General features: G+C 42.2%; 1 protein-coding gene across 2 annotated transcripts; it reads right to left on the bottom strand.

Annotated features, from left to right (window-relative positions):
* Positions 1 to 1,429: 1,429 nt before the first annotated feature.
* On the bottom strand, positions 1,430 to 27,285 carry LOC120450255 (sodium-dependent nutrient amino acid transporter 1). Of its 2 annotated transcripts, XM_039633145.2 has the most exons (6): positions 27,125 to 27,285; positions 14,624 to 15,277; positions 6,849 to 7,080; positions 3,989 to 4,134; positions 3,798 to 3,934; positions 1,430 to 3,732 (listed from the first exon to the last, which is right to left on the bottom strand). In XM_039633145.2, the coding sequence occupies exons 2-6, from the start codon at positions 15,266 to 15,268 to the stop codon at positions 1,956 to 1,958; spliced, it is 2,937 nt and encodes a 978-aa protein (XP_039489079.2). In that variant the 5' UTR covers positions 15,269 to 15,277; positions 27,125 to 27,285; the 3' UTR covers positions 1,430 to 1,955. The 2 variants fall into 2 exon arrangements, with proteins under 2 accessions (XP_039489079.2, XP_043862161.1); XM_044006226.1 differs by lacking the exons at positions 14,624 to 15,277; positions 27,125 to 27,285 and adding an exon at positions 8,759 to 8,911.
* Between the last annotated feature and the right edge of the window lie 83 nt (positions 27,286 to 27,368).

The following is a 27,368-nucleotide window of genomic DNA, read 5'->3' as shown; positions in this document are numbered from 1 at the left end:
CAAACTCGTTGAGGTGCTGCTGCTTCTCCTGCACGGCGATACATTTAGACATTGATGCTTCTATACGAAAACATAAAACGACACACAAAACAACACCGCCAAACAAAATCAAGTTCACCTCGAGTGTATCAAATTTGTATAAAATTCATCAGTTAGCGAATACGTCAGCTGGTAATACAAGATCTAAACTTTGTGGTTAGCGTATGTATGTATGTGTGTGTGTGTATCTGTGTGTGGGCATTATGCAAAGCAGAGGAAGAAGACCAAGTCCAACGTATACCTTATAAACAGATACATTTGTACCTATTGAGCTCGGATCGGATCGATTAGCATTTTAGTGGCTGGCTGGCCTAATGATACTCCACCATGGGAGCCACCTCAATGCAGTTCTGCGTGGCTAAACTATATTTTTATGTGGAATCGATTAACTCGAGCCATACATCACACGCTTGTTCCATCCATTCGATATGCTCCACTCAAGGCCCCCCTCGGCCATCCGAACAAGAGTTGGAATCAGTTTAGAAGTGGCCAAAACATCGCTTGATTGACCACTTAATGGGCCAACTTCGCACTTCTTCAGCGCTATTAATGTATCGCGGGCCAAGAATGTATCACATTATACGAAACTTGGTCAGTAATTGTTCAATTTTCCTTTTCATAGCTCCATAAATCTTTAACTCTCAATACTTCTTGGTAGTAAATGCGCTGGGATGGCATTGAACAGATAACGCATTTAACAGCCAGAACATAGAGGTCTAGTTATGAGTTTGTTCGACCTTTTCAAAGTTAAAAATAATAAATATTGTGACTCCGAACTTAAGAATAGAAAACTTACTCAAGAATTAGCTATAGTTGTATATTTATCTAAGCAAACCCGTATAGAAATGGCTTCTTAATATTGTTTTAAATAGCATACAATTCCTTCATGTTTTATATTTATAGTAAACCTGAAGCTGCAGTATAAATCCATTGTTAAACCAGAAGAATCCTACGCAGTTTCGTTCAGAATAACGGTTCGCAATCGATTATTAATTTACTGGCTTCACAAGCTTTCGATTTCGTTGGCGCTTGCGTCAGATAACTTGCTCTGCGGCTAAACACAAAAGTATTCTTTTAGCAATTTTAAATAGCATCTTGGGATGCATTTTGTGCAAATTTGTAGCGAAAATTTATAGCTCGAAATATTTGAACATATATTCTAAGCAGGATTTTGGTAGTTAACGGCGGCAGAAGCTATCGACACGATCCAGCGATCATGTTCGAACATGTATGCTAATTGAAATTCTGGTTCCCCAACTTAAAACCATGGATGAGATGTTTAAGTAAAAGTTTTGTGATTAGCAAACAAATTTAGCACCCGACTTGACAAATGCCCGAACTTTGGTATTTAATGTGCATAAAATTGCGGGGAAACAGAAAACACGGGCGATCATAATTTACTAATCCTTCTATTTATTACATAAGATCGTTTTCGGAATCGTTGTGTTTAATGTAACTTTACAATGGATGCTTAGGTTATGGGGTCATAAGCCTACGGACTAACTAAGAACTGAAAAGGCTTAGGGTTAATTCAGTTAATTCATGGTTTTTAGGCACTCGATTCCGTGCTTAGGATTAATGTATACTCATTCTTTCCACATTTCCTGCTCCTGATTTCCAGATGAAGAACAATGACAACGGAATTTTCTCGACTTAAGCTAAGGAACTAGATCGTATAACTATATCTAGGGATGCTCTCGCTTTTTCTCTATCTCTCTCTCTCTCTCTCTCTCTTTATATACAGCTCGCAACTAGAAGATACACTTTCCATATGGATACGGTTCGTTATTCGTAGCTTAAGGTTAGGTGTGCCGTAGGTGCAACACGGATTACAGATACAGATACGTTTGTTTTGGATGCAACAAGTCTTTTGAAATGTGAATGCTTCGGTTCCCACTCCTGGTCCTCCCCTGATTTCACAGCTCCGTGGAATACTCCTCCGGATTGACGTTGAATTTCCGCCAGCAAATGTGGTCCGCCGCTCCACCGGACGTCGCTGGAGGTGGCAGCTTGTGGGAGTTCACATTCACCACCGAGCTGGCCGACCGCTTGACATGCACGCTGGGCGGCGGCGGCTGGGCAGGAGCGGCCAGGCATCCCGTGGAGCGGCCCAGCGGATTGCGGGACATGGCCGAGGAGTAGTTATTGTTGCTCTTGCCATTGCCATAGGTAATGGATTCGTTTGAGGGCATTATCTCTATGCGCGTCGCATGTCCTGTACCGGTTCCACCATCGGAGAGGCGGCGGATGTAGACCACCTCACGATGTTTCTCCACGGATTCCCTGGGCGGTCGCATCTGCGTTTGGGTCTGCGGCTGAGCGGTCTGACGCATCCTTTGAGAATACCTCGACTGCTTCGCATCACTGGCCTGGAAGGGAACATATTGCTGCTGCGTGATTCCTGGGAACTTATCCACACTTATGTCCTCTTCAATGGCTGAGTCCCCAAACATGGATCCGCTGTAGTTGGGAGAACTATTCCCGGGCGTGGATGACTTCCAGTGCTGCTGATGCATAGGCGTCTGGGTTTGACCTCCATTCTGTACTCCATATTTCGTCGCACTCGAGTACTGGCCCTTCTTGATCGAATGCGTATAGTCCCGGGTTCCCCTTCTTCTCAGGGTAAAGTCCCTGCGTCCTGTGTCCTGGCATACGGAGCGCCACTGCTTCCAGGAATGACGGGCCAAAGGGTCAGCCGGACCCCACTCCTTTGCTGGCTTCGAGGCCTCGCAGATCATGCCGAAGAAGTTGTACTCCACCTGCCGGAAGATCTGCACACAGGCGATGATCACGATGACGGCCAGCACAAAAAGAATTGGCGCCCAACGTGGGAGATACTCCGCCAACACGTCGTACCGATCGTCGTCCGCGCACCACCACACCAGAATACCAGTCAGTATAGCCGGACAAATGACCCACAGCCACATCCACACCCGGAAAATGGGACGACCTATGGAGAACTCGAGGTCGGTGTAGATGTTCTTGGCTCCGTAAATCCAAGTTATGGCAATAAGCTCGAACACCAAGGCAGTCACCACCATGGTGCCCACCAATCGCGAGTCCAGCACGCGGGCGATGAGGAAGTTGGGCGCCGCGAAGGAAATAACGGCCACCACCAATCCAATCAAGCAGATTACATAGTTGGGGCGTCGTGGCACAAGACGCGTGGAGGTATATACCGCCACCGTGATGGAGACCATGGCCGAGAGGATTATCAGGGCGTAGATTAGGGATGGGACCAGATGCTGGAGCAGGTGGCTGTCGCCCTCCCGGGATCCGTTTAATACGCGGTCGTAGATGGCGGTTAGGGGCTTCAGTTCATCCATGTTCTGAAAGCCATTTGACGACAAATCAAACTGGACCATGAACAGGGTCACGGCAATGGCGTTGATAAGCAGATTGAAGCAGAGATAAACCACCGAGGTTCTCACAGCGTCGCCTTTGTACAGGAACTTGCCCGTGACCATGGGCAGAGCTCCAAAGCCACAGTTTACCGAGAAGAGGACCTGCATCAGGGCATTGAACCATATGTTGCTCTCGGCCAGCAAGCCACAGTCGAAACTCCACAGCTCCGGGAAGTAGTGACGACTGAAGGAGTTCCGCACTTCCCAACCAGTGAGTGTGCAAAGCAGGACTAGACCAACTAGTCCGAACACGAACAAACTGCGCCGCAGGATTTTGGCATTGTGCGTGCTGTTGGATAAAAAATTTGCTTATTAATCTGTTACAAGAAATGTGTTTTTGGCGTTTAATCTTACCACAACATGACAACTATCCAGAGCCCTATTAGTCCCGCTGCCAGGAGGCCAAAGTAGAGAGGATTGCGCCAAAATGGTGTGAGAAAGGTCAGCTGCAAGCACTCCTGTCCACTGGTTCCCGTCAGGAGGTATCCGCTCTGTAGGATATAGCATTTTAAAATACATTCTCCTGGCAGAGTCCTTTCACTTACCAATCGCAGCTTGACGGGTCCCGCGCACTCGCGGAATGGCAGGTCATTGGAGGCGAACATCCCGATGTAGGCCAGTGCCAGCACGGCCTGCAAGGACACCCAGATGGCCGAAAGCCAGGAGGCAAAGCGGCTGATCATGCAGGCTCCTGGAAATATCAATATTATTTAGTTTATATTGAAAATTTAAAATGAAAATACTGATTATATGTATTTCAAAATCAAGTTCTACAGCATAATTTATTTAACAAACTTAACGGGCTGGTCCAAATTTTATTTATAGAATCGGATGTAAACTCCATCTAATATACGATCCCATTAAATAACCTTGCCCACGAACTACAAAAGAGCGGAAGAGGAGGAGCCCAGTTAATGAAATTACATTTGTGATTTAAATGGCGAAATTCAAAAGACGAAATCGTACGTTTGAAAAGAGCTCAAGTGAAAACTAGTTATAAATGAGAACGAGATTTTTTAATATCTTTACATTAAAATTTATAACGTATTCTGCAGTAAATTAAAACCCATTTGCCAAACCAGATCAATTTGACCTTAAAAACACACCCAAAGCTGTGAATTAATATATGTATTGTAAATCGATTGGGGGACTACCATACGACGACATTGAAAAGTGTCCGAAAAAAATATAATAATGATTTGACTTTCAAAGGTTTTAGGGTTTGGTTCGTTAGCTCCATGAAAATGAATAAAATATTTTAATTAGCATTGTCTGCTGTACAGACCGCAACTGTTTTTTCTTGTTTTCCATACACTTCCTCTCATTCAAATAGGCCGCATTGGATTACGTTTGCCAATTCCGTTAGCACTGTTTTTTATGGTTATATTGCTGTATCGATCAAGCAAAAGGTGAAGCCGCAAGAGCTCGCATCTCATCTGACCTATGGATTCTGTTCCTCGTTCATTCATATACGCAATCGGCACGTGTCATGAATATTTTGCCTCATTTATCGCAATTATAGCCTGCGAACAACTGACTCATAAAACGCTCCACTCGATGAGTTCGCTGATTTCACATTGAAATGGGTACTTTAAGCCAACGTCAGTGGCTTGAACAATGTTAAGTATTGCCTTTGGCCATTTGTGAGTTTTATAAGCCATTTAAATATTTAAGTGTTCATCAAGAATAGGCTTTTATGAGAACTCTTTAGTTGAGCACAAAAGCAAACTTAATATTAGTTCTTTACTAACTATTTTTCAAAAGAGTTCATTGCATTTGCTTTTTATTTTAATGCTTACTGTAAAACATTTAGAAATAAATTGTAATGAAACGGTTACTGTAAAAAGATGTGTTACTATAAATCATTATGCGATGGAAATGCCTAACCATCCATAAAATATTTTTAAGTGAGTAGTCATTTATGGAGATCTTGATATGCTTTTAACAATAGACTATAGTTTATTGCTCATACGCACTGTTGCTTCGCTCGTCGTGTTCATATTATATAAAAGCATCTGCACTCTAAAATATTCCTATACAATAAAAGATAAAGTTCTATATGTTCAAAAAAGGGCGATACAACGAAGGCATTCCTTTGCAGCCACCAAGCATTCACGTGTTTTGTTGGTGTTTTTATTATTACTGAGGTCTTTTCGAAGGTGTTGTGTCGTAATTTGCAGTTGTCGTTTTTGCTTTTTGCCATTATTAGTTGTTGCTCATATTGCTCATTTTTGAATTCGTTTGTTTCTCGTTACAATTGTTTTTGGTTTATACTTTTGTTCATTTAGAATTTGCCTTAAACGTCTCTATGGTTATTTTTTGTGGACGCGCCGCCGCCTTGGCCGCGATACCGCACCACCATTTTGTTCGCCCGTTTCCATTTCCGCTTCCGGTCCGTTTCGGGACCGCTTCCTGTCTCGCCCAAGCACTTAGCTCCCTGGCAGAAGGGGGCGTGGCGGGCGGCGATCAGATTGGGCGTTTTATGTCACCACCAGATGTCCTTGTGGCCCCCCACGCGTTGTCCGTCTGCCCCCGCTGCTGATGGGGCGGCAACTGGGGGGCGTGGCGAGTGGGCAACAGTAGGCGGGCGGTGGCCGCGGGGGCGTGGCGCGCCAGCGATTACACGAACGGGACACACACACCAATGCATTTTGAGGTTTTAATATTTTTTTGTACGATTTTCAGAGATTTTTTGCGGTTGTCCTGATGACACGATGATGATTTTATCTACTAGGTCACATTTAAGTAAGTCTTCTCTTTTTTTAGTGTATTTTATGTGTATTTTTTAGATTTTTTTGTTTGCATTGATATAACTTTGGTCTGATATTTGTTTTTCTCATTTTGTCATTATCATTTTCAATTCGTGATACATGTCTTAGACTTTTGCGGTTGTTGATTTTGCTTTCTTGTTTATTTAGCTGCTCCTGTGCTCCTGTGCCCTTGCAATTGCACCTGCACCACACCCTTCTTTTCAGGGGGAGTGGCACTTTGTGCGCCTGCTCCGGCCTTGGTTTTTGCTTCAGAGAGTGAGAGAGAGATGACGAAAGTTTTGCAATCGTAACTTCGGCTACCAACGGACACAATTCGAGAGAGTGGGGATGAGACGGGATGTGTCCAACCGTCGTTGCTGCGGAATGCACGACCGCCCGCTGGAAGTCCTTGCAACGAGGATATTTAAGCTATACCTTGCCGAATTCCAGCTTGGGAATTATAAGCGGAAGGACGCAGTGCAACTGCAGAGCTTTCCCCAGCAAGCTTCGTCCTGCAATTGGGGATGCAAAAAGCTGCAGCTGCAGCTTTAGCTTTGGCCCCATTTTGTGCCCCCAAAATGGGGGATGCTTCCGTTTCTGTGCACCTGTTGCCTGCCGAAAAGTATGCTACCCCCGCCACTCCGTCGAAACTCACCTTTGAAAATGGGCGAGGCGCGCCAGGTGTGCGCCGCCCCCTGGCCCAGAAACTGGCCCACTGAGATCTCCAGCAGAACCATGGGCAGGCCGACTAGAAACAGCAAGACCACATACGGAACCAGGTACGCCGACCCGTAGCGGTCCAACTCGCGTGGGAAGCGGACCACGTTCGCGTAGCTCAGGTTCAGGCACAAACAGAGCACGAGCCCGCGGAACACAGAGCATTTCGTCTGCAATGAAAAGAAATGGGACAGGTGTGGAAATTAGTTTAGACAGCATTGGATAGCATGGAATAGGCATTAACCCGCCCTAAAGTGGACCCATTAACTAGGCCCACCAAAAATGGGACATCACCCACTAAGTTATAGTTGAATATAAATCGGAATTTAATGTACTGCGACATGCTCTGTTACCTTATACAAAATATACCTATTGGGGCTACCTAAATTCTAAATTAAATGAAATAGAGCACATCTGAAAATCGAATTAATAAAAAAGTAACATGTGAATGTGACCACTTAATGTGAAAAGCTGTTCTAAGGTTCAAAGACCTCGTTAATTAGCGTGAATGGACTCAACTCCCTTCGAAGAAAGTAAAAGTTTGTAATGAAGCGAGTAGTTTGCTGTCCGCAAAATTTGCGCAGCTGATGAGAAAGCCCAAATTTACAAATGGCTGTCATACTCGTATGCAAACCCATTTGGGTTCGTTTTTGCAGGTAGCCCAGACAAATAGCAGCAGTCACAGTTGCCGCATCCGCCGACGTTAAGCAAAAACAAAAAGATACTCCCACAGAGCGTCGCCGTCATTTCCGGTACTTCCGCTTTCGACTTGTGTAATTTCGCCGTGCTACGCTTTATTTTCATTAATTACACAATTTTGCTTTCTGTTTATTTGTCTTACGACTCATATTCCTCGAATTCCCCCACCCATCCCACAGCCAAGCAAACTGGCTTAGTTCTTTGTGTTCGCACAGTGAGCGGCAAAAGAAAGTGCCAGTGCCCGCAGCAGCAGGGTGTCACGGGGGATCTGGGGATCTTATTAAGCGGCGGCCAAAGTACCAAAATTCGCTCATGGCTCTAATAAGTCATCTGCGAAATGTACAGCATAAGCCCATTAGATGTGCGCGCGCAAAAACATCAGCCAGCAACTAACAACGGTCCTCACTTTGCTTACTTTCCAAGCGAAATAAAAACAAGGTGGGAAAATAGCGTAGCAACTGAAGAATACCTTGGATTCTGCAGTTATTCGAAGCTGAACAATCTCATTAATATGTTTTGAAATATTATTTTATAAACCATTAAAAACTGATAATAAGTCTGAATTCATTATTTAGCTTAAGTAAACAACTTATTAAACATTCGTATTGCTAAACGCTTTTAGTTTAATTTAATCAAGAAACTGAATGACTAATTAATAAGCAATCAACGCAAAATTTATTAATGTAGAGCTAAACGACTAAAAGATTGCGAGTTTATGTTATATGCTTGAACATGCTCATTTATCAGTATCTTGCTTGTTGCAAAATTGAGAAGCTTCGCAGGGCTCATCCAACTTCTAGGCCCTAGCTTTGATACAGGGTATCGCCAAAAGTCAGCTGGCGTAGCGCTTCTAAGTGAAATTCGTTCAGTTAGGCAAACGTTCAGTTAGGCAAACGAGCTGCCAACAGGGCAAACTCAGCATCTAAAGGTAGAGGAGCGGTAACAACGTGACGCCCAGGTGAAGGCAGGTAATAAAGCGAAAACCGCACGGTGAAAATGTAAACAAAAAAATCGACCAGCCAAGCGGCGTTTGGAGTTTATGAGCGTGCAGATGACGAGCGTTTTATAGGCATACCATATCATCATAACATCATCGTATCATATCATATATCGTATGGCTTATCATGCATGATGGCCCCCAGCACTCACTTTTCGATAGTATCGGAAGGGTACGTCCTCGTGCACAACGTACAGATAGTCGGCTAAATACTTTGTCGTTGGTATCTCCATCTTGGGACAGACTTTGTATTGCTTGTAGGTGTCAAAGAACTTGTCATTTTCTTGCATTTGTTTGTTGGTGCATACAAATCAGGTTTTGTATTGTTATGCTTTGGATTTTAGTGCGAGGTTCTGCGAGCTATGTTTCCCTCTGAGCTGAAATTTTAATTGCACTGCACTCGAAAATAAATAAATTACAATTAGCGCGGGCACTGGGGTGTATTTTGAGCATTTCGTATTTATTTTTTAAACATCATGCTAATTAAAGCCTCGACTTGGGGCATTTGTGTCAAGAAAATAACAATATTTTTTATGCAAGTGGAACAAGTTATCACGTGACGACGACAGCGAGCCAACAAAAAGCGCAGACTTTTAAAATAAATTGGCAACACCTTCAGAGCCTGGCCCTGAACCGCTTATTGAATGTCTCGCCGTCTCGTTTTGTTTTTTATAGCACATAAGGTATTTATATTTGTATTCTGTATTTTTTCGCATTTTACACAAATCGCCAACGCATATCAATGACAGTTGTCATGTAATTACAGTACGCGAGCTCCTATTCTATAGACGATATAGTGACTTGTGGTCGCGGATTGCCTGGAACTTGGTTGCATTTCATCGCACAGAACGCATTCACTTTACACTTTTGCATATTCCCCGATTGCACTGCGTTTCCTATTTTCTCTTAGCTGCTTTTATTTTTCCTTTTACTATATGTTTTTTCGCTTTTCGAAGCCTTTTGGGTGAGTGTGTGCACTCATCACCGCTGCAGCGTCGAGTTGCGACTGCGCAGACGACGATTTTGATTGGGGGGAAATCGAATTCGAGTGCCCGAGGAGAAAGAGGAGAAAGAGGCGACCGAGAGATGGCCAAACAAGTTTTCCCCCAATAGGTAAACTTTTATTTGGGATCGCTCTCTGCCCGATTTTCCTCCGGCTAAGTTTTCATCTGGATGAAACTCGGAAACTCAGAAACTCAGAAACTCTGAAACTCAGATGTTGCTTTTGGACCACACCGAGCGTGCGAGCGAGCGTACCTAACTGCTCTCTCATTAATGCAGAACTGACGACTGACGTAGTGCCGGCGGCAGCGAAATACAACAGCACCACCAGCACCACAAGCAGCACCAGCAGCGGCTCCAAAGCAGCGACGGCACCAAAGCGTGGCTTTCTATGCACAGTGGCTGCGCAAAGTCAGCGCACGCCTCCGCGCATCTGTTGAATACTCCGAGCCAACCGCACGGCTCACTGGGTTTCTTCGGAAATTTATGCATGCTTCTTTCAGCACTAGAAAAAAACTTTACTCGTGCAATGAAATACGGAGCTTTAGCACACAGTATTATTATTCATTAAATCACATAACGATCACTTCAAACTTTATGTGGTATAAAAACATTTATTCCTGATTCATGTTAAGATAGGTTGTGGTTTTTCACCTTAAAACGATTCTTATTTTTTTAGCTTAATGCTAATATTTGTTCTAAGTGCACCCAACTTAATCGTCACAGGCTTATTAAAGCTCTTCAGCATTCTAAGACGGCCCACGCTAGTTAATTGAAAAAAAGATCAGGGAACACAAAGATGCTGGCTGAATGAAATTCTATTGCTATTGCTTAATGATGCCCTTAGGCCGCGTTCCCATGTATCGAAATCCATCTGCATAATTAACTTGTCTTCTGCACAGCAGGAAGTGGACACCGCAAAGAGCAGAAACCGTCTATTAGTCTTGGCTCTTTGAGCCGCTTCTCATACTAATATTAAATTTTATTTTAACACGTTCTTTGGCGCAGAAGAAAAATGAGCGTGGCAATTTCTAATTATTATGTAAGCATGCGAGCGAAACTGGCACTGGTCGCGTAATTAACAGCACTCACTGTGTGATAAAAAAAAAAAAAGGGGAATGAGAAAAATTATCGCTGTAGCGCCGAGCGAAATAGGTGGATTGAATGGGCGCAAATGGAAAAAATAAATATTATTACCAGCTAGAATTTATATTTGGCATCAAAGTTCTGCCATATCAAGCGGAAGTCCGTTAAAATGCTAATAAAATCAAACCAATAGGCTTTGACTTTCTCAACGATGATCACATCAAGAACTTAAACACTTTTAGCATAAATAATTGCGCTTTTTTTGGCTTTTTGACGGCCGGCCTGTGCCTGGCATACCGAATGAGCTCTAAAGAGGTATTATAAATACACGAAATATGAAAAGCCATAAGCTAAGAGTCAGAAGTAAAAGCGTGGGCTGGGGCCAATTAATTGAGAAACTTAACCCATAAATACCCGCCAAAGTTTCTCTGGGTTTCTTCTATCGAGAATTGATTCCGTGATTGTGTCAGAATGGAAAGGTCTTGTAGGCTGCACAATAATTACCTTCAGTGTGGTATCACCTGAAACTGGAGTGTGAAAATGTCCCCACAATGGGGCTGGTCACAAAAGGTGTCCGAAATAAGGCTATTGTGAGCTGTATTTGATGTTGAATAAGCGATGCCTCGACAATCTCTTTGACTGAACGGATCTGGGCACTGGAGCATGGACAAGTGTACCCGAGGAGTGGTAGTTATGGTACTCGCATCTGGGCTATTGTTTTACGACTTGGATTGCGTCTCGGGGGCTCTAATCAGTGGCCAGTGAAAGGAGAAGTCATGAAGCCATGCAGCTGTCTGTGATATCGTTAACTCGTCAAATGGTCTCGGTTACACCCAAACCCGGTAGAGCAGTGTACCGTGGATTGGGATTGTATATCGTAAAGCTCAGGGGAATTCTGTCTGATAATCCACCGATGTCCACTTTCACTACATACACTTTTCCCGATATATCGATGCAATTCTAATAGCCCCACGCAATTAGTGTGTTGCATCGAACCAGTTTGCAACTGACGTCATTTCTTATTTTCATTTCTTTTTATGGCCAAAACGTGAGTCTTGCCACCGCCGAATTTGCACCGAAAGTATCTGCGAGATTGTACTGGCTGCCACTGTGTTTTGTTGAACTTGTTAATCAGCGAATTGGAAACGAAATAACATAAGAGATGAAGTAACTGAACAGCCCGAGAAACATGCATATGGGCAGAGGTTTTCGCTTTTGGGTCTTGGGTTTTGGCCACTCGCATGAGCCGCAAAAGTAATGGAAGTGAAGTGGCCAGGGACGAGGGGCAATCGATTGTGGTAAGCAAATTGCACATTCAAAAAGTCCCAAGTTAAAAGTAAAAATAAGCAACGAAATATGCGAACTGCCAGCAGACATGGAATTAGCCGAGCCCATTGGCAGATACATTTTTAACTGCGAGACCATGAAATTGGTCAATAACTTGTTCATTTGAATGCAGGATTTCGGAAGCAAATAATTTAACTATTCCAACATCAAGCTATTTAATAAGTAATTATTTCTTCTTTTCGGCGGCAATGAAATGTTTATGCCTAATCAACAAGGAAACGAATAAATTAGTTTTATATAATGGTAATCACTTTGATACGTAGAAAATCAATACAAAAAATACTTCATTAAAGTCAATACTTAATCTTAATGTGCAGAAAATAACGTATAAAATGTGTTGGAATTTTACTATAATCATGAATTTTACACAAATCTAATAATATTGGTAGCATTTGAATTAAGCATAATCTTTGAATCAAAACAAAACAAAAGACTTAGGAAACAAACTCATTGCCTTCGACTATGCAACACTTTACGTGCTTAGGTTACCGTTGACTTTTAGTAAAAAACCATAGCATAGTCTAGGGGTACAAATGATTTACTTGACATGTCAAATGTAGAAATGAGTAGAGTAGAGACGGCCATGTGAATTAATTAAATATTATATTTTTTAAATAGCAATAAAATAATATTAGAGGTATTTAATAAAGATAGTAATAAAACATATTTAGTAAAATACAATAGGTTCGAATGCATAATGAGAAATCAGAAAATAGGTAAATAAATTAAAAAAAAAGGTTGTTACATTTACCAATTTTAACAGGAAACAGTTACATATTTAATTGCTGCTAGTCTGTTTGAATTCAGTAAGATAAACATTGAAAACGTCTCAATGACTAATTCCACATAAGTTGTTGCTTTCATAATTGTTGTATTAATTCGTGTTATCAAATTAGCTGCACGCACTTAGGTCGATATGTTAGTTAGTGTGTGAAGCTAATTAAGGCCAATTAGCAGCTGTTCGACGCAATTCATATTGCACTTGGCACTTGCACTTGCACTTCCACTTGCAAACGGCGAGCGAACCTGGCCTGAATGGGTGAAAATTGCGGGAAACAATGGGAGAGCTGTGTGGATGGGAAAGACAATGGCCAAGCGACCAGCTGGGCCCTATCCGGTCCACTCCACTCCGATCCGAACCGATCCAGTCCGGTGCCCGCTGCCTTACTAACCCAAATAGGAGACAAATGCGAGCTCACAGATGCCGAAACTAGTTTTATGATCGTGTTTATGATGCCGCCGCGCCGGACAACCCTATAAACAATGACTATTAGACCAAGACCCAAGGATGGGCTGTGTGGAAGACCTGCATTCCCCGCCTGGTTCGATCAACAAAAGAGCTTCAGGTGTTTGAAGGTTGCCATTGCCACGCCCTCTGCTGCAACCGAGTTTGTGTTATCTTGGGTAATCTTCATCTTGAAAACTATTCAAACACCTCAAATCCAACATTAGCAAACAAAGGAGGAGAGCAAACAAATCGCGCAAAAATTAACGCGCTTAAACGTTAGAAGGTATAACAGTAGGAAAAGTCTACAGACACATTCCATTACACAAATATAATTGTAAGCAAACTCATTATATAGTTATCTCGATACCCGTGATAAGAACATTTATGAAAATTGTTATCTACAATTGGAAACTCATTTTTGTTAAGATCTCTTTATTTTATGGCGGAAGTAATTAAACATTTCTTAAATGTTGTTAAAGACCGATTGCACTGGCTTAGACAAATCGATTGATCGGAGCTCAGCAAAAAACAATATAAATATGATCTTGGGACCTGAGACACGTACACAAATTCATTCCGAATACTTTCAGCATTATTAAGCAGAGAAATAAAATTAACAGCAACTCGTGAGTAATCGATAAACGGAATCACCGAAGCTTCATTCAAAAGACTCGCCTCACCTGATGATAACCAGCAGTTAGCTGTGAATTACCCCGACATAATTCTTATTCAGATTCATTCTTATTAATTCTCAAAACATGTGAAGGAGAAGATGATTCCAATCGCTTCTGGCTACTCCGTAATATTAAACAAAAGAGGTTCAACTTGAGAGATCTTTTGTGATAACTTCTAAATTGCCAAAACAGGTAAGACCACCACTTGACTGGAAGCCAAAATAAATTGCATACACGAGCTCCGGCTTCGAAGATGAACTACTTTTTAAAAGTTAAACCTATCGGAATGCTAAAATTTATCTCAAAAACGCTAATTAATATACATACATACTCCTATATTTGGGCACGGAATTAAAGACATGAGGTTGATATCCAATTAAGTTTCTTTAACAGCTTTTTCATGTGAAAAAATATCATTTGGAATTCTTAATTTTGCAAAAAGCCACTGTGGTACATATATAAGAAATATATTAATGTTTGATACTAAAAAAAAGTGAAGACTATTAAAAGTAATAAAAACTGTCATTGGCTGATTTTACTTAAATTTTTAATTTACGATAATTTATCTACTCAACCGTTGAGCCGTTAGGCACTTACAAAATCAATCAATTACTTTTCTAATAAATCTCGATGACTTCCCATTTTTTCTCCATAAAACCACGCCCCTTTTCACCACTCACCTGTTTGTTGGACTCATCCTCGACGGCGGGCAGGAGCTTGGCATTGCTGGCCGTGGTGATGTTGTGGGCGGAGGCCGACACGGAGAAGTTCTTGGACACCGCATCGTGGTCCATGTCATGGTAGCCACCCTGGATCTCACTCAGAGTGTTGTTGCTGCCGCTCAGGGTGACGATGCCGCTGGAGCTGATGCGACCGGAAGTGGCGGTGGTGCGACCGCCACCACTGTCCACCACACTGGACACCGTGGAGATGCAGCTGCGAGTGGTTTGTGGGGAGGGCGTGACGGTGGGCAGGTCCGTCTCGTTGGCCTTGGCCCGTCGCATATTCAGCCAGGACATTCGCTGCGGCTGTCGGCGATCCAAGGTCACGGATATCTGTTCATTTCCGGTTCCGCCACCTGTTGGCGCTCCGCCGATATAGACGCATGTTCTCGACGTCGCTATGGAATCGCTGCGCAAACGGCTGGAGTTGTCATTGTGATTGCGGTTGTGGTTGTTATCATGGCGCGGCAGAGTTGCCATGGCGCCGGATATCTGGCGGTAGGTGGGCGTGGCCGGGGGCTTGGTGCCACTTCCGGCACGGGCTAAACTGAACTGTTCGGCGAGGGCCTCGTCGCTGCTGCGCGGCTTATAGCTGCTGCTCATCGATCAGATCTGCCAGATAAAGATAAAAGAAGAGGATTGTCAGCTGAATTTATCATTTTTAAGAAATCGATAGGGGTAAACAAATTGGGGATCGAAAACATTTCGAGGAGTGGCACATAATCTCAAAGTATCAAATTTCCTTGGAATTATGTAGAATATAACAAAAAAATGTTGGCAGAAGAATTATGGTAATTCTAAAAGAAATGAATTCAACTACTAATCAAGTATCTAATTTACATAAACAAGTTGTCAGATATATTATATGTAATCTTCCGATATTTTACTATATATTTAATAATAATGACATTTATTAATATTCTAAAATGGTTGATATAATTAAATGATTCAAGAATAGTACCCTTTATTTCTATTTGATCAATAAACTGTCATTTACAATGAGAACGTTTAATTTTTAAAAAGCTAAATCAGGCAAAACTGTCAGCATTTTCTTTGTTTCGGTGGGTAAAATTCGTGGAAATATCAGAATGACTTCAAAGGCCAAATCCCCGAGCGGAATTCACACGCAGCCCGAAAATCTTATTAAAAATACGATTATATCCGCTTTGGGTTTCTAACGAAATGATTCATATGGGAGATGGGATGGGGTTTTTGTTTTCGGGCCTGTTTGGACAGCGATTTACATGCGAATTGAACTGCGAAAGAGAACAATGTGTGTCCGTTGAACGGAAAGTGAAATGTCGCCACAATTCGCAGCTATGCGAAAGTGAAAGCCCTCCAGCCATTCTACTTCAAAGTGATGACCATATTTTGACATGGATTATGACATTGTTTTCGGAGATTCTTCGATCACCTTTTGTAATAAAATTCAGCACAAATCAGAGCAAATCATTTAATTTCTGCTCTAGACAGATGACTTTTTCGCTGCCGAAATTTCACTTGACTGGTTATTTTTATCAGACATCGACAGTGAAAACATCTCGGCTGAAAGTTGGCAACAATGAGCGTTGAAACAAAGTCGTAAAAACAACTGTTTCAATATGAACATGGCAAAATAAAAAATGTATGAATACAAAATAAAAGAATCGAAAGACACACTGCGATATCAGTTGCTTGCTCTCTGTTTCCCAACTTATTATTTTATTGACCTGAAAATGAGTTTCTCGTGCTAAAAATATTTCTGCCGATCCATTGACATTGTTTAACCCATTCTCTGCAAAGTCAAAAAATTAACCTGTTATTTATAATATGCAGATGCACACAAAAGCTTAAATAATATGTATTCTCGTATATACAAGAGAGAAAAAGAATTGAGTACCTAAAAAATCCATCCTATGCCTGAACCTAGCTCGTAAAGTCAATAAACTGATATCCGTATTTGGAAGCCACTAAATTTGGCAATGTATTTTCAAAAGAAAGATAAAGAAAAGAGGGAAAAGCGTTGATAATTATGCCAGCTACCGTCTTCGAGCCTTGGCAAGACAAACTGCGCCAATATATGCGGCTAATAATCATTAATTAAGCCAAGTGCTCAAATATGTTCGACGATTGGTGTGTTTATATATTTGCACCGCTGGATACAATACAATTCAAAGGCATGATGACTCAACTCGAACACCACACTTTGATTATTGAGATTGTGTCACTATATTAATGATGGCTCTTCTCCGCTCTTATCGGCACAATGGCACACATTTATCTTGGCAACAGCAGCAGCCTTATCACAATCACCTGAAATGCATATTTACAAATAATTATGCATGCTTGCATAAATGGGCAAAAAAGGTTCGGTAAAATAAAAACATGGAGAGAAGAAAACAAAATCCACTTTTAACATGCGATCGAGTTCGGTGACCAGCAAAACAATCCAAAAGAGGTCGTATCTCGATCTTAGCCGAGTATTTACACAAATTTTCGCTCATTTACTGCTGTTCCAGGCCGCCAAGTCATAAAAGTAAAACAGGTGATCGACTGTGGATATATGGTGTAATATATCGAAATGGGTCAATAAAATATTTTGCCAAATACCCCATTTAAGTTAAATAAAATAGATACGAAACTATCAAATTAATTATTACAAGCTTTAATTTTCTGAAAGTTTCAAATATTAAAAAGAAAATTGTTTTACACTACGATAATGTTGCATCATAATGTATTATATAATAAACTTCTTTTGTAACCAACTGCAAAGTCTATCTTAGACCTTTGAATCCAGTCAAAATTTGTATTTTTCCTTAAAGTCCCCCCTATTTTCAGATCAAATTACTGCAGCCAGACGATGTTTATCCACAAACAGGCATTTAATGAGTACCGGGTATCGAAGTGTTTACGTCTTCGTCGGCCAAATGAAGGCACCAAAGTCGATGACGGCGGCGTCTCCGTCTGTTGTTATTGAACATTTGGCAAACAACAGTGGCGCCTTAGTGGCAGAGATTTGCATTTGCCAGTTGCAGATACAGATACAGATACGAAACGGGGAGAGATGTGAATGCCTTCAGATACTTTCGGTGGCCGAGTGTTAAGCCCACTCACACAGGCGCAGTGAGATGGCAGACACAGATACAATTTGGGAGGAGTCGGGGCGGAACCAAAAGCGGGATCGCTCGACCGTTGGCCAAAGACTCGGAAACCCAGTCCAGCGGGACGGAGTCAAGGGATCCGGCGATACGGCGATCCGGCGATGCATCAAGTTACAAGTTATTAACAGGTACGAGTGTTGCCAAGGAAAGCACCTCTCCATACCCGTAGATGTGCCGCACATAAATATAAGTACATATATATCTGTATATCCGTGCCTGCTTTTCTTTGTGCACTCAAACCGAACGGCGACAAGTACGAGAGTTGGGGCTCGGAAAAGTATGACACTTGATAAAGGTTCTGACGAGGGCAGCATATATAGTGAGTACTATCCTATATATAGAAATGGCGGTGGTGCCACCAGCAACTTCAACGCCACCAAAGAATTCAGCCGGGCGTAACCACAACGCAAGACAACACAAGACAACTGCCACTGACCAAAGAAAACGCGCACATTAACTCGCCATTTAGCCTGTAATTATGGCCGGAGAACCCAAACAAACCGCACAGAACCTCTGATCATTCCACCTTTGGTAATAAAGTTTTTTAGCTGAAATTATCAAGGGTTCACTTCCAAGGAAACCCGAGATTCAACTGCTTTGGCAGCCATTATTTTTAATGGAAAAGCAAATGGATGGATGAATCTGGCATTATTCAAATAGCTTTCCTCATGGGAAGCTTACAAAACAAAGAACGGGCAGATCAATCAGTTATTGAAGGTCAAAGTGGTTGGTGGTGTGGTTTGTGATAAGCAAATATGATAAGTTCCTAATGGACTTTAAATGCGTACTTACAGATAGAATCAGACAAAGTACATACTGTTTGAAAAATATTTTTATGAAATAATTGCAAAGAAAGTTTTAAAGATTATATCAATATGGCTTTATCAACTGTTCTCTCATTTTCAGCTATTGTGAATATGAATTCAGAATACTTGTTTCAGTTTTTCTCAGTGCTGCAACCTTTAACTTTAATAACATTCCCGCCGGATTACCATCAATTAAACGGCGCACGATGATTAAACCCAAACGCAATTGTAACAAGCACACGTGGTTGACCTTTGACAGGGCGATAGTCGAACTGCCAGCGAATCGAACGCATATTACGAGTATAAGAGTATAAGGCTGAACCTGAACCTGAGGCAGAAATGTCACAAACAACATAGTAATTTCCGTTTACAAACCGGCTGCGCTAATTAGTGTCCGACCGTGTGGCTAATTTGGTGATCATCCAACGGGGAGAGCAAATCAAATCAAGTCACAGCTAATCTCGTGGCAACAATTCATTTGGTGAATCCATGGGTATAATCGCAATTGGCATGCTGCTCGGCTATGGGCTGCATCTGTATCTTTAATAGGCGTATCTGTATCTGTATCTCAATCTGCATTCGAGTAATTGAAAGTCTGCGCTCGGCCTGGCGTAAAAGGAAAGTAAAAACTACTTAGATGGGTCTGCCTATTTCTCCTCTTTCTTCTGCTTCTGACGGCTCACAGATCACAGCCACCAACGAAAGTAAAAACAACAAAGCCAAGATACTTGGCTAACTACCAACTACCAGCTAGCAGCTAGCAGCTAGCAACTAGCAACTGACAACTGAGTTGACACAGTTTCTCAAAAGGGGAAGATTATGTAAAATTATGTGCAAATTGAATTGAAACTCAGGCGACACAAGTAAAAGTATCTGCACGAGCACGAGTACGAGTACGAGTAAATGTATCTGTATCTCGGCATCCGCGCGTGTCGGTATCGCATTGATTGCCCCTTATTGAATGTCCAATTCCAATCGAGTCTAATTAATGCTGTCCGCTCTGGGGACACGGACCACTGCAAAATCTCGCCGGGCCACGCCCCGCGATCGGTTGACTGATTCCGATTCCCCGATTCCGAATCAAAGCGAATTTTCAGCGCTGTTTTCTCAACAAATTGTCACATCTGCGATGGCAATTCGAGTGCGTTTTTTCGTGTTAGTGGGGCAAAATAATGGAGATGTGATCCGAAAACTTGTTCGGTCATTATGGCTCTCCAAATCGCATTTAGCTCGTGGTAATTACACTTATCCAGAGATCAAGCCGGTGGACACTTTTTACATTTTACCGCCTGGTTTTATTGGACCTGTTTTGCGCGTGCAGATTAGCCAAGAAGTTGCCCACATCGACACTTGTTTGTCACTGGGTCAAGAGCATAATTGAAAAGATACACCAGGAGGCTCTGGCTTTGGCTCTGACTCTGGCTCTGACAACCGCAAACTCGATTCAATGGCTGATTCAGGACCGAGTTGGCCCATGATTTGCATAAATACTTCGTCGTGCTGCCCTTGCCGCTTGTTAATTGCATCAGCATCGAGTCGCTGGCAATCATAATCGGTACTCAAAACAAAACTCTACTAAGCGTCAGTACCCCCAAACCATTTTGCCCCCTCACCAGTTGCACAACCGAAGTTTCGCTTTTGGTTTCGCACAATGGCAATTATCAGAATCATTAGCAAATGAATGGGCTCCACCTGCCCCCCTCATTGACATTAGATTTGCTTTCGCAATCGATTCGAGCAGACAGAAATAGTCAAATGGCAATGAAAATGCTGGGATGCTACCGGAATAATTTCAGTGTTAACACAATATTCATGCCAGGTGTTTGCGATCGAGTTCTTGAGCTGATAACCCGTTTTCAAAGAACTTTTACTTCGCCAAGTAGGTGGAAAATTCTCTTTACTAAGTTTTTAGTTGAGCTTGATGTGTTCCCGGTACTTATCTAAGCTTTTTCTTAATTTTATCATACTGCAAAACCCAGTCACGTGAAGATAAGCTTTAAAACATTGCTGAAAATGTCCACAAATTATATTGGGAAGTTTCCCACAGAAGATTAAACTGTTGCATAAGTTATTAAGCTAAGAATATAAACAGGAAAATATTTTTGAACAATTTCATTTAACCAAAACGATTATGTATGTACATACATATATGGCATTTCTGAATTTTTGTATCCAAACAAAGATTAGTTACCGTGGAGTTCCGCGTAATAAACCAGATTATGTTCAGGTCAGCAATCACACACACTGTAAATACAGTTCTTGGCACGCTAAAATTTAAAAATATTTCGTTTTTCACAGAATTTCAATGAACTTCTTTCCACTTCTTATTATGGCCAGCCTAAGGTTGAGCCGACATTCATTCATCACTTGTTAGGAAGTAGATAATTTGTATTCAAGTCGGCTTCTGCTTTTTTTCGGGCAACAAGCGAAACTGGAACTGGTAATCAGAGACGTAACTCTGATCCAAATGGCTCATTTGAATGCTCCATAAAGGGCAATTGCCACACGGCGAAATGGGAATCATTGAGCCACGGGAGCCGTCATCAATTCCGTTTCAATAGCGCACAAATTCATGGAAATTACGTTCTCACACACGCGATAAAAAGCAGACAAAACAGCGAAAAACATTGAAAAACATTGCAAATGCGAAGTACAAATACAAAGCGTTTTGCGGTAACAGAAAAACTAAGCGACGACTACGACAGGTTCGGCGGTACTGACGGACTGCCTGACTGGCTGACTGCCTGAACCGAGCGAATCGACTGAGAGCGGAACTGCGATGAGCCGGGCTGAGCAGAGCCACAGGCTTGGATAACATACATACCTGACAGGTAGCGACGGAGCTGAGCGGTACAACACGTGTAACGGCTAAATGTATCTGCCAGATACACAGCTCCTAGCCCATCCGATCGGGCGTCTGGTAATCGCTGTAATATCAGCGAAACACGCAAACCAATTCAAGATAACTCTGGAGAGAGCGGCTCTCTGCTTAAACATATCCTGCATGCAAAGAAATCATATTCGCTTTATGCTTAGATCTGTTCAAAATAATCAATTTCTATTATATGTATCTCTTAAGTCTTCAGAACCAGAGAGAGCAATAAGTAGCTCTCTTTTTAATCACAACTGAAGTAGTTGAGTCTTTAAAAATTCATAGATTTAAAATTGATGTAATGCAAAATGGTCTTATTACGATTATGCCATATTTTGTACAGCTGTTTGTGATCAGCTTTAGTTAATTGATTCAGCCTTGCAAGAAGAACTACATTATTTTTCACTGTGTACCCAGCACATAGGAACAAATATCCGAATCCCTCCGAAACTGCGTTTCATTGAGGGAGGGAAACCTTCGAACCTTGGCCAAAGAAGCCGCACAACAAAGAACAAGGCGAAGCGAAATGCTCATAAACAGGAAATTAATCACTCGAGTGTGTGTACAATGCGCCGATTCCCATTCTCAGGCCCTCAGGTAGGAGTAGATGTATCTTGGCCCGAGTTCCTGCTCCTGCTGGCGGAAAAGGACGAGGTCGCAAGGAAGTGAGAATTCGAGGGTTAGGGCAAGGTAAGGTAGAACGATGGATTCCCATTTGCCAAGGTCGCTCAGGTCTCAGGTATTACAACTTCATTCGCTGCGTGCAATTCAATTCTGTTTATTTTGACTTTTCGATTGTTCGGCACAGTGCAGCATAAAAGCGATCGTAAAAAAATTCCCAGGTAGTGCGACGCTACTGGCATAATGTTAATGAGTTCCTAGTTTGAATTTTTCTTAACGATGATTCAATGGCGAGCCCAGAGATTCTTTGCCAATAACTAATTACAATTGGAGATGTTTGCCATTTTTAGAGGAGGTGGAGAAGGTAGAGTTACCGGTTTCCGGCTCATTTCTAATTATAAATCAGACAACTCAACAATTACTTTTAATATTAATTTAGCATGCACCCAGCAAATATTTCATGGCCCCAGAACATTTGCACCTCATCGATGTTCCTTATGAGCTGGGGTTAAAAAAAAGAGGGCCTAAACAGCTTTTGATACGAAAAACGTGCGAGTGCTTTGTGTTGTTTTGATTTTTTGTTCTACTCAGAAATTAATGAGTTAAGGAAACCATCATTGGAGCATCAAAAAAAGACCTTAGCAATATTGATGTTATTTAATCCGATTTCTGATTTATTTTTCTCCATTCAGCTTGTTTTCTAAGAAACTCAGTCTCTATTTGTTTAATCCCCAGATTTGAATTCCGATTTTTACTAATGGGTTCATTCCTTGGAAATTCAGAAATGCGGAATACCACATCAAATCTTATAAAAGTACTTCATAAATAATGTAAATAATTTTTAAAACAGAAGTCAACACACTATTTGCCTTAGATAATTCCCTAATTTGATAATTTGGTCTTCCTGTGCATTGCTGATTTATGCAGACACTTTCGTCACAGCTGAGCTTCCCAGGTAAAAACTCTTTTTTTAAAGACCTCAAGGCAGTTGAGATTCATTTTTTTGGGGCTAGGAGGAGGGGAGAGAATGGAATAATCTTTGGAGCCACATTAGAACCAGGCACATCAAAACGAGGAAACTGGTCTATGTGTAATGTAAGACACGAGTTCGTCCACTGCCACGATCACGTTTGCATGGTGAAAACAAACCAAACCAGACGAGCAGACACTCGAAAAAAAGGGGACGATAGCCAAGTTGGCTTGCCAAGTAACCTGTCAGTTACCAAAATGAGTGCAGAGCCATTTTCCGCAGCATGCTTTACTAAGCCCCACATTACGCTTTTTGTTTTGCTATTTCCCAGCCGCCTTTTGGCCACTTTCTAGCAGCAGACTGTAAGACTCTAAGAACCAAACAGCAGAGCAAATTGCACCACTTTGCGGCGTTCTGGTGGCGAGTCGGCCCAGGGGCATCGTTACCATGGCCATTACCGGCTGCAGTGTACCTTACTGACACCATAAATGGTCCACCAGTGCCAGTCCCCAGCTACGTAGTTATGTGCTCTAGGTCCAAAGAGGGCCTTTCCGCGAATGTGAGTCTCTGGAGTTACTTTCCACCTGTGTTGCGTGGCGGCAATCGAGCTGCGAAATCTGCAACTCTACTCCCAATCGAATATGACGTGCTCGGGCGTCTATTCTTTCATCGTTTCTAAGAGCCAAGTCGGCGCGATATCGCAGTTGTCTCTTGGCTTTTCTTAGAGGTAAGCTGGACGGAGAAAAGAACATTAGATTGTTGTTCTTAAAATGAAGACATTAGCTAACGAGGTTCAATCAGTTGTAATAGACAGATCGTAGGTACTTCCTAATTTCACTTAAGATGCTTAAGAAAGTCTCTTGCATCCCATATGTACATATTGTACATTCATACGTTCAAGCTGGAAGTTAACTTTTTGCAATTTTGTAGCTTAAAAGTTAAAAGGAATTAATCTTCATTTTAACTCTCCCTAATTTTCTTCTGTTCATACGAAGACCAGTGTCATCAGCAAGACAAGGCATTTACTTGTTAATCAGCTTATAAACAATAGAAATTTACTTTTTAACTTCTTCTTGAGTTCGGGAAGGGCATTATGCCCCTTTTAATTCGGTTACAACGACTGTGATGGGTTCACACAGTTCACATGGCTCATGGATTCGAGAACACGACAGCCATAAATAAAGATTCACCCACCGGGGTGAGATGCAGGTATTATGTGGCTGGCTATATTCAGATTCAGTTAGCACTTGCCGTAACTCTTCTCGCCTTTATTTTCATTTATTTCAGAGTGACTTCATTTTCTCAGGCCTGAGCCGAGTTATCTGAGTCTGAGCCTGAGCCGGTGACATGCAACCCCCGTTTCGGCCTTTTTATACACTTTTTTTTATCGTATAACGCTCCATTGTTTGGAACAATGTGCGCCGCACACTCTTTTTTCCACATGCATTATAAAACAGGCACATAACTATACTAGCTAGCACCTGTATATTTTATATGTAGGTGTTTCATATGCACATAGCACACTTACGGCGCTTATTGTTTGAGCTTTTCCGATTGCCAAACACCCCGAAAATATTAAGAAAATACTTGAGCACGTATGCCGCAGATTAGGTGCCAAGTACACCGGCGGTCAGTTCTGCTGATGACAGCAGCGCTGGAAAATGTGACATTAATTAGTCTAGGTCTAGGGTATAGAATCTAGAGTCTAGAGTCTAGACCCCACTCCGATCGCGAAATAACGGTCAGTTGGGCGGGCTAAAATGAAAATGTGCGGCCCACAGCGAGCCATATTGCCCATATTGCAGTTGCCAGAGAAAAAAAAAACAAGAAGCGAAGAGGAAAATAAAGAAAGAAAGAACGAAAGGTAAGAAAAACTGCCTCTGGCAGCTAACCTCAAGTAAACTTGGGTTCTGGTTCAGGCCAAAACCGGAGGGAGATGGTGAAAAAAACCTGATGACTCAGTCACGAAGCACAATGTTGATGGCTTCCCCCTCGGGAAACTGGCGGAAAGTCCGTATAGCGGGAGTGGGCGAGCTGTGGATGGGGGCACCTTCCTCTATTGCCGTATTACTGCAGCTGAGTAAAATATTGAAGCAAACGATAATGGGCAAGTGCAAATATTCAGCGAGCGATGCATTCTGCGCCGGATATTGCACGGCCATAAGCCATTTCCCCTGTAGAAATGCTCAGTGTGCCACGCAAACAGGTAACACTCTATTTAGAACGAAAACAAGAGTGACTTTGAGGCACCTTCGTCGCAGTTATCAAGTGCTAAAATGTACGCAAATAAATGAGCGCAAATAAACGCGTTTATGGTTCTAACTGCTCTGGAATATAGTTAGTTGTTAGGCAGCTCCAACTGCTATTTCCAAACCCGTCATCCTCCTACAACAGTTGCTTCTAAATACTGTTTGTTAAATCTTTCATCTCGTAAACACTTACATTACGTTCTTATATAATATTATTGTGTAAAACGACTAAGTGAGTTGTGGAACATTGGTTCTCTACGGTTATCAAGTGCGAAAAATATTTACTCAGCATGCAAACAATAAAGTGGAACGACAATTAAAATAAGCAAATAAAATTTCAATGGGGGCAATCAGTGAAATTAAATAAGGTTTGTATATGTACTATATCAAATGAAAACTTTGATATCGCCGCAATGGAAGAGGGGTACAGTGATGCCATCTGACACTATACTCGAATTCATTCATACGCAAACATTGAGTGAATTCAGCTGGCACTCACTGTCACTGGTAATATGCATATTTGCAAAATTATATTTCAAAGTTGGCATTGAAGTAACCAGATACGGGGCTTTCCAAAACTAAAAAATTAATTTTCTAACCAACACATTCAAGAAGGTATTTATCACATTAACAAGTTCATGCTGCCACTCATCCCTGATGTCTTCATGACTCAAGATCACCTCGGTGATTACAATATTTACTGATGACAAAGATAACTCTGCCACTTAATCACACCACATAGTCAGTCGCAGCCTTATCGCACTTTATCCGTTTCTTCCACAGCAATTACAGTGCGTTTCGAAATCCGTATCGAAGGGCCAAAGAGTTGAGTGCGGACTGAACTAGCTAATTATAGCGGAAGTCGAAAATGCACCGCCAATATCATTGGCATAATAGCATTGAACTTGCCAGACGATCGTCGAGCGATCGCGACCGACTGACTTTCCAGGGGCTTATCAAGGTGGGCCAGGTTTCGGCGAAGCTTCGTTAAAATATACGGCAAGAGCAACTGCGACGACCGCCAGTTAAGTCTAAAACAAAAGCCAGTTGGTGAAGAGGAATGGTGAGCAAGGAAAAACCGTGGAAAAGCGAAGTGATCCCGAACGAGTAGTGGTATAAATAAGCTTGTTTTGGCAGAATCTAAGACTAAGTAAAGGTATTAAGTTTGAAAACTAAAATTATTATCCTAGAATCCATTATTAATCCTAAGCTTTTTCCGAAGGCGTTAAGAAGAGTCAGTATTTCAACACCTCATTAGGCGCTAAAAAGGATTGTCTTGTTTTATGCGTTTCGCATCCGATGGGTTTTCCATGACGAACACCCATAAAAATGTAAATGTCTTCTGTTAACCGGTATCCACTGTACTACACGCTGCCGAAAAAGTGGAAGAACATGAGCACGGGAGCGCACGAAAAGCACAAAAAGCGGCGAACGTGTGTGCATGAGAAATGCAAGGCGGAGGGCAAGACAGGCTAAGGTAAGGAATGGAACGGCTGGAGGAGATGGATGGTGGATGGTGTGGGGGATGGGGGATGGGGGTCAAGGGAAGGTAGGGAGAACCGAGTCAGGAGCGACAACCGCAGCACGAAACTGGTCGGACGGGTCGCCATGGTGGCCATGTTTATGGGACAGCCCAGACAGGAGGGAGGATCAGTTTGGATCGGATCGGAACGGAACGGCGGTAGTCTAACTTTTTGTTCTCCCTGACGGAGCTTCATAAAATATGCATCACATTCAGTCGCATGCGTTGCGGCTTCTTCCATTTTCCATTTTCCATTATCCGTTTGCCATTTGCAATTACCATTTGCATTTCACGGAGTTATCAACACGGCACATGAGCACACACGGAAACACGTACGGCTAGAACAATTTAAAATACACGAAATAAAATGCTTATAATGCAGTTGAGGAAACGACGCGGACGGGCCACCACCGATGCGAAAGAGGCGCGCAACTTGACTGGGAGCTCCAGCCCGAACTCCAACTGCTGGCGACCGAAAAGCCACCCCGGAAAGCTCGCTTTTCGAGCTGCAGAGCTCTCTGCA

The sequence above is a fragment of the Drosophila santomea genome, chromosome 3L (genome assembly GCF_016746245.2).
Source record: "Drosophila santomea strain STO CAGO 1482 chromosome 3L, Prin_Dsan_1.1, whole genome shotgun sequence".
Classification (NCBI taxonomy): Eukaryota; Metazoa; Arthropoda; class Insecta; order Diptera; family Drosophilidae; genus Drosophila; species Drosophila santomea.
The sequence above is the reverse complement of the archived record's forward strand: the minus strand, read 5'-3'. Positions and strand labels throughout refer to the sequence as shown.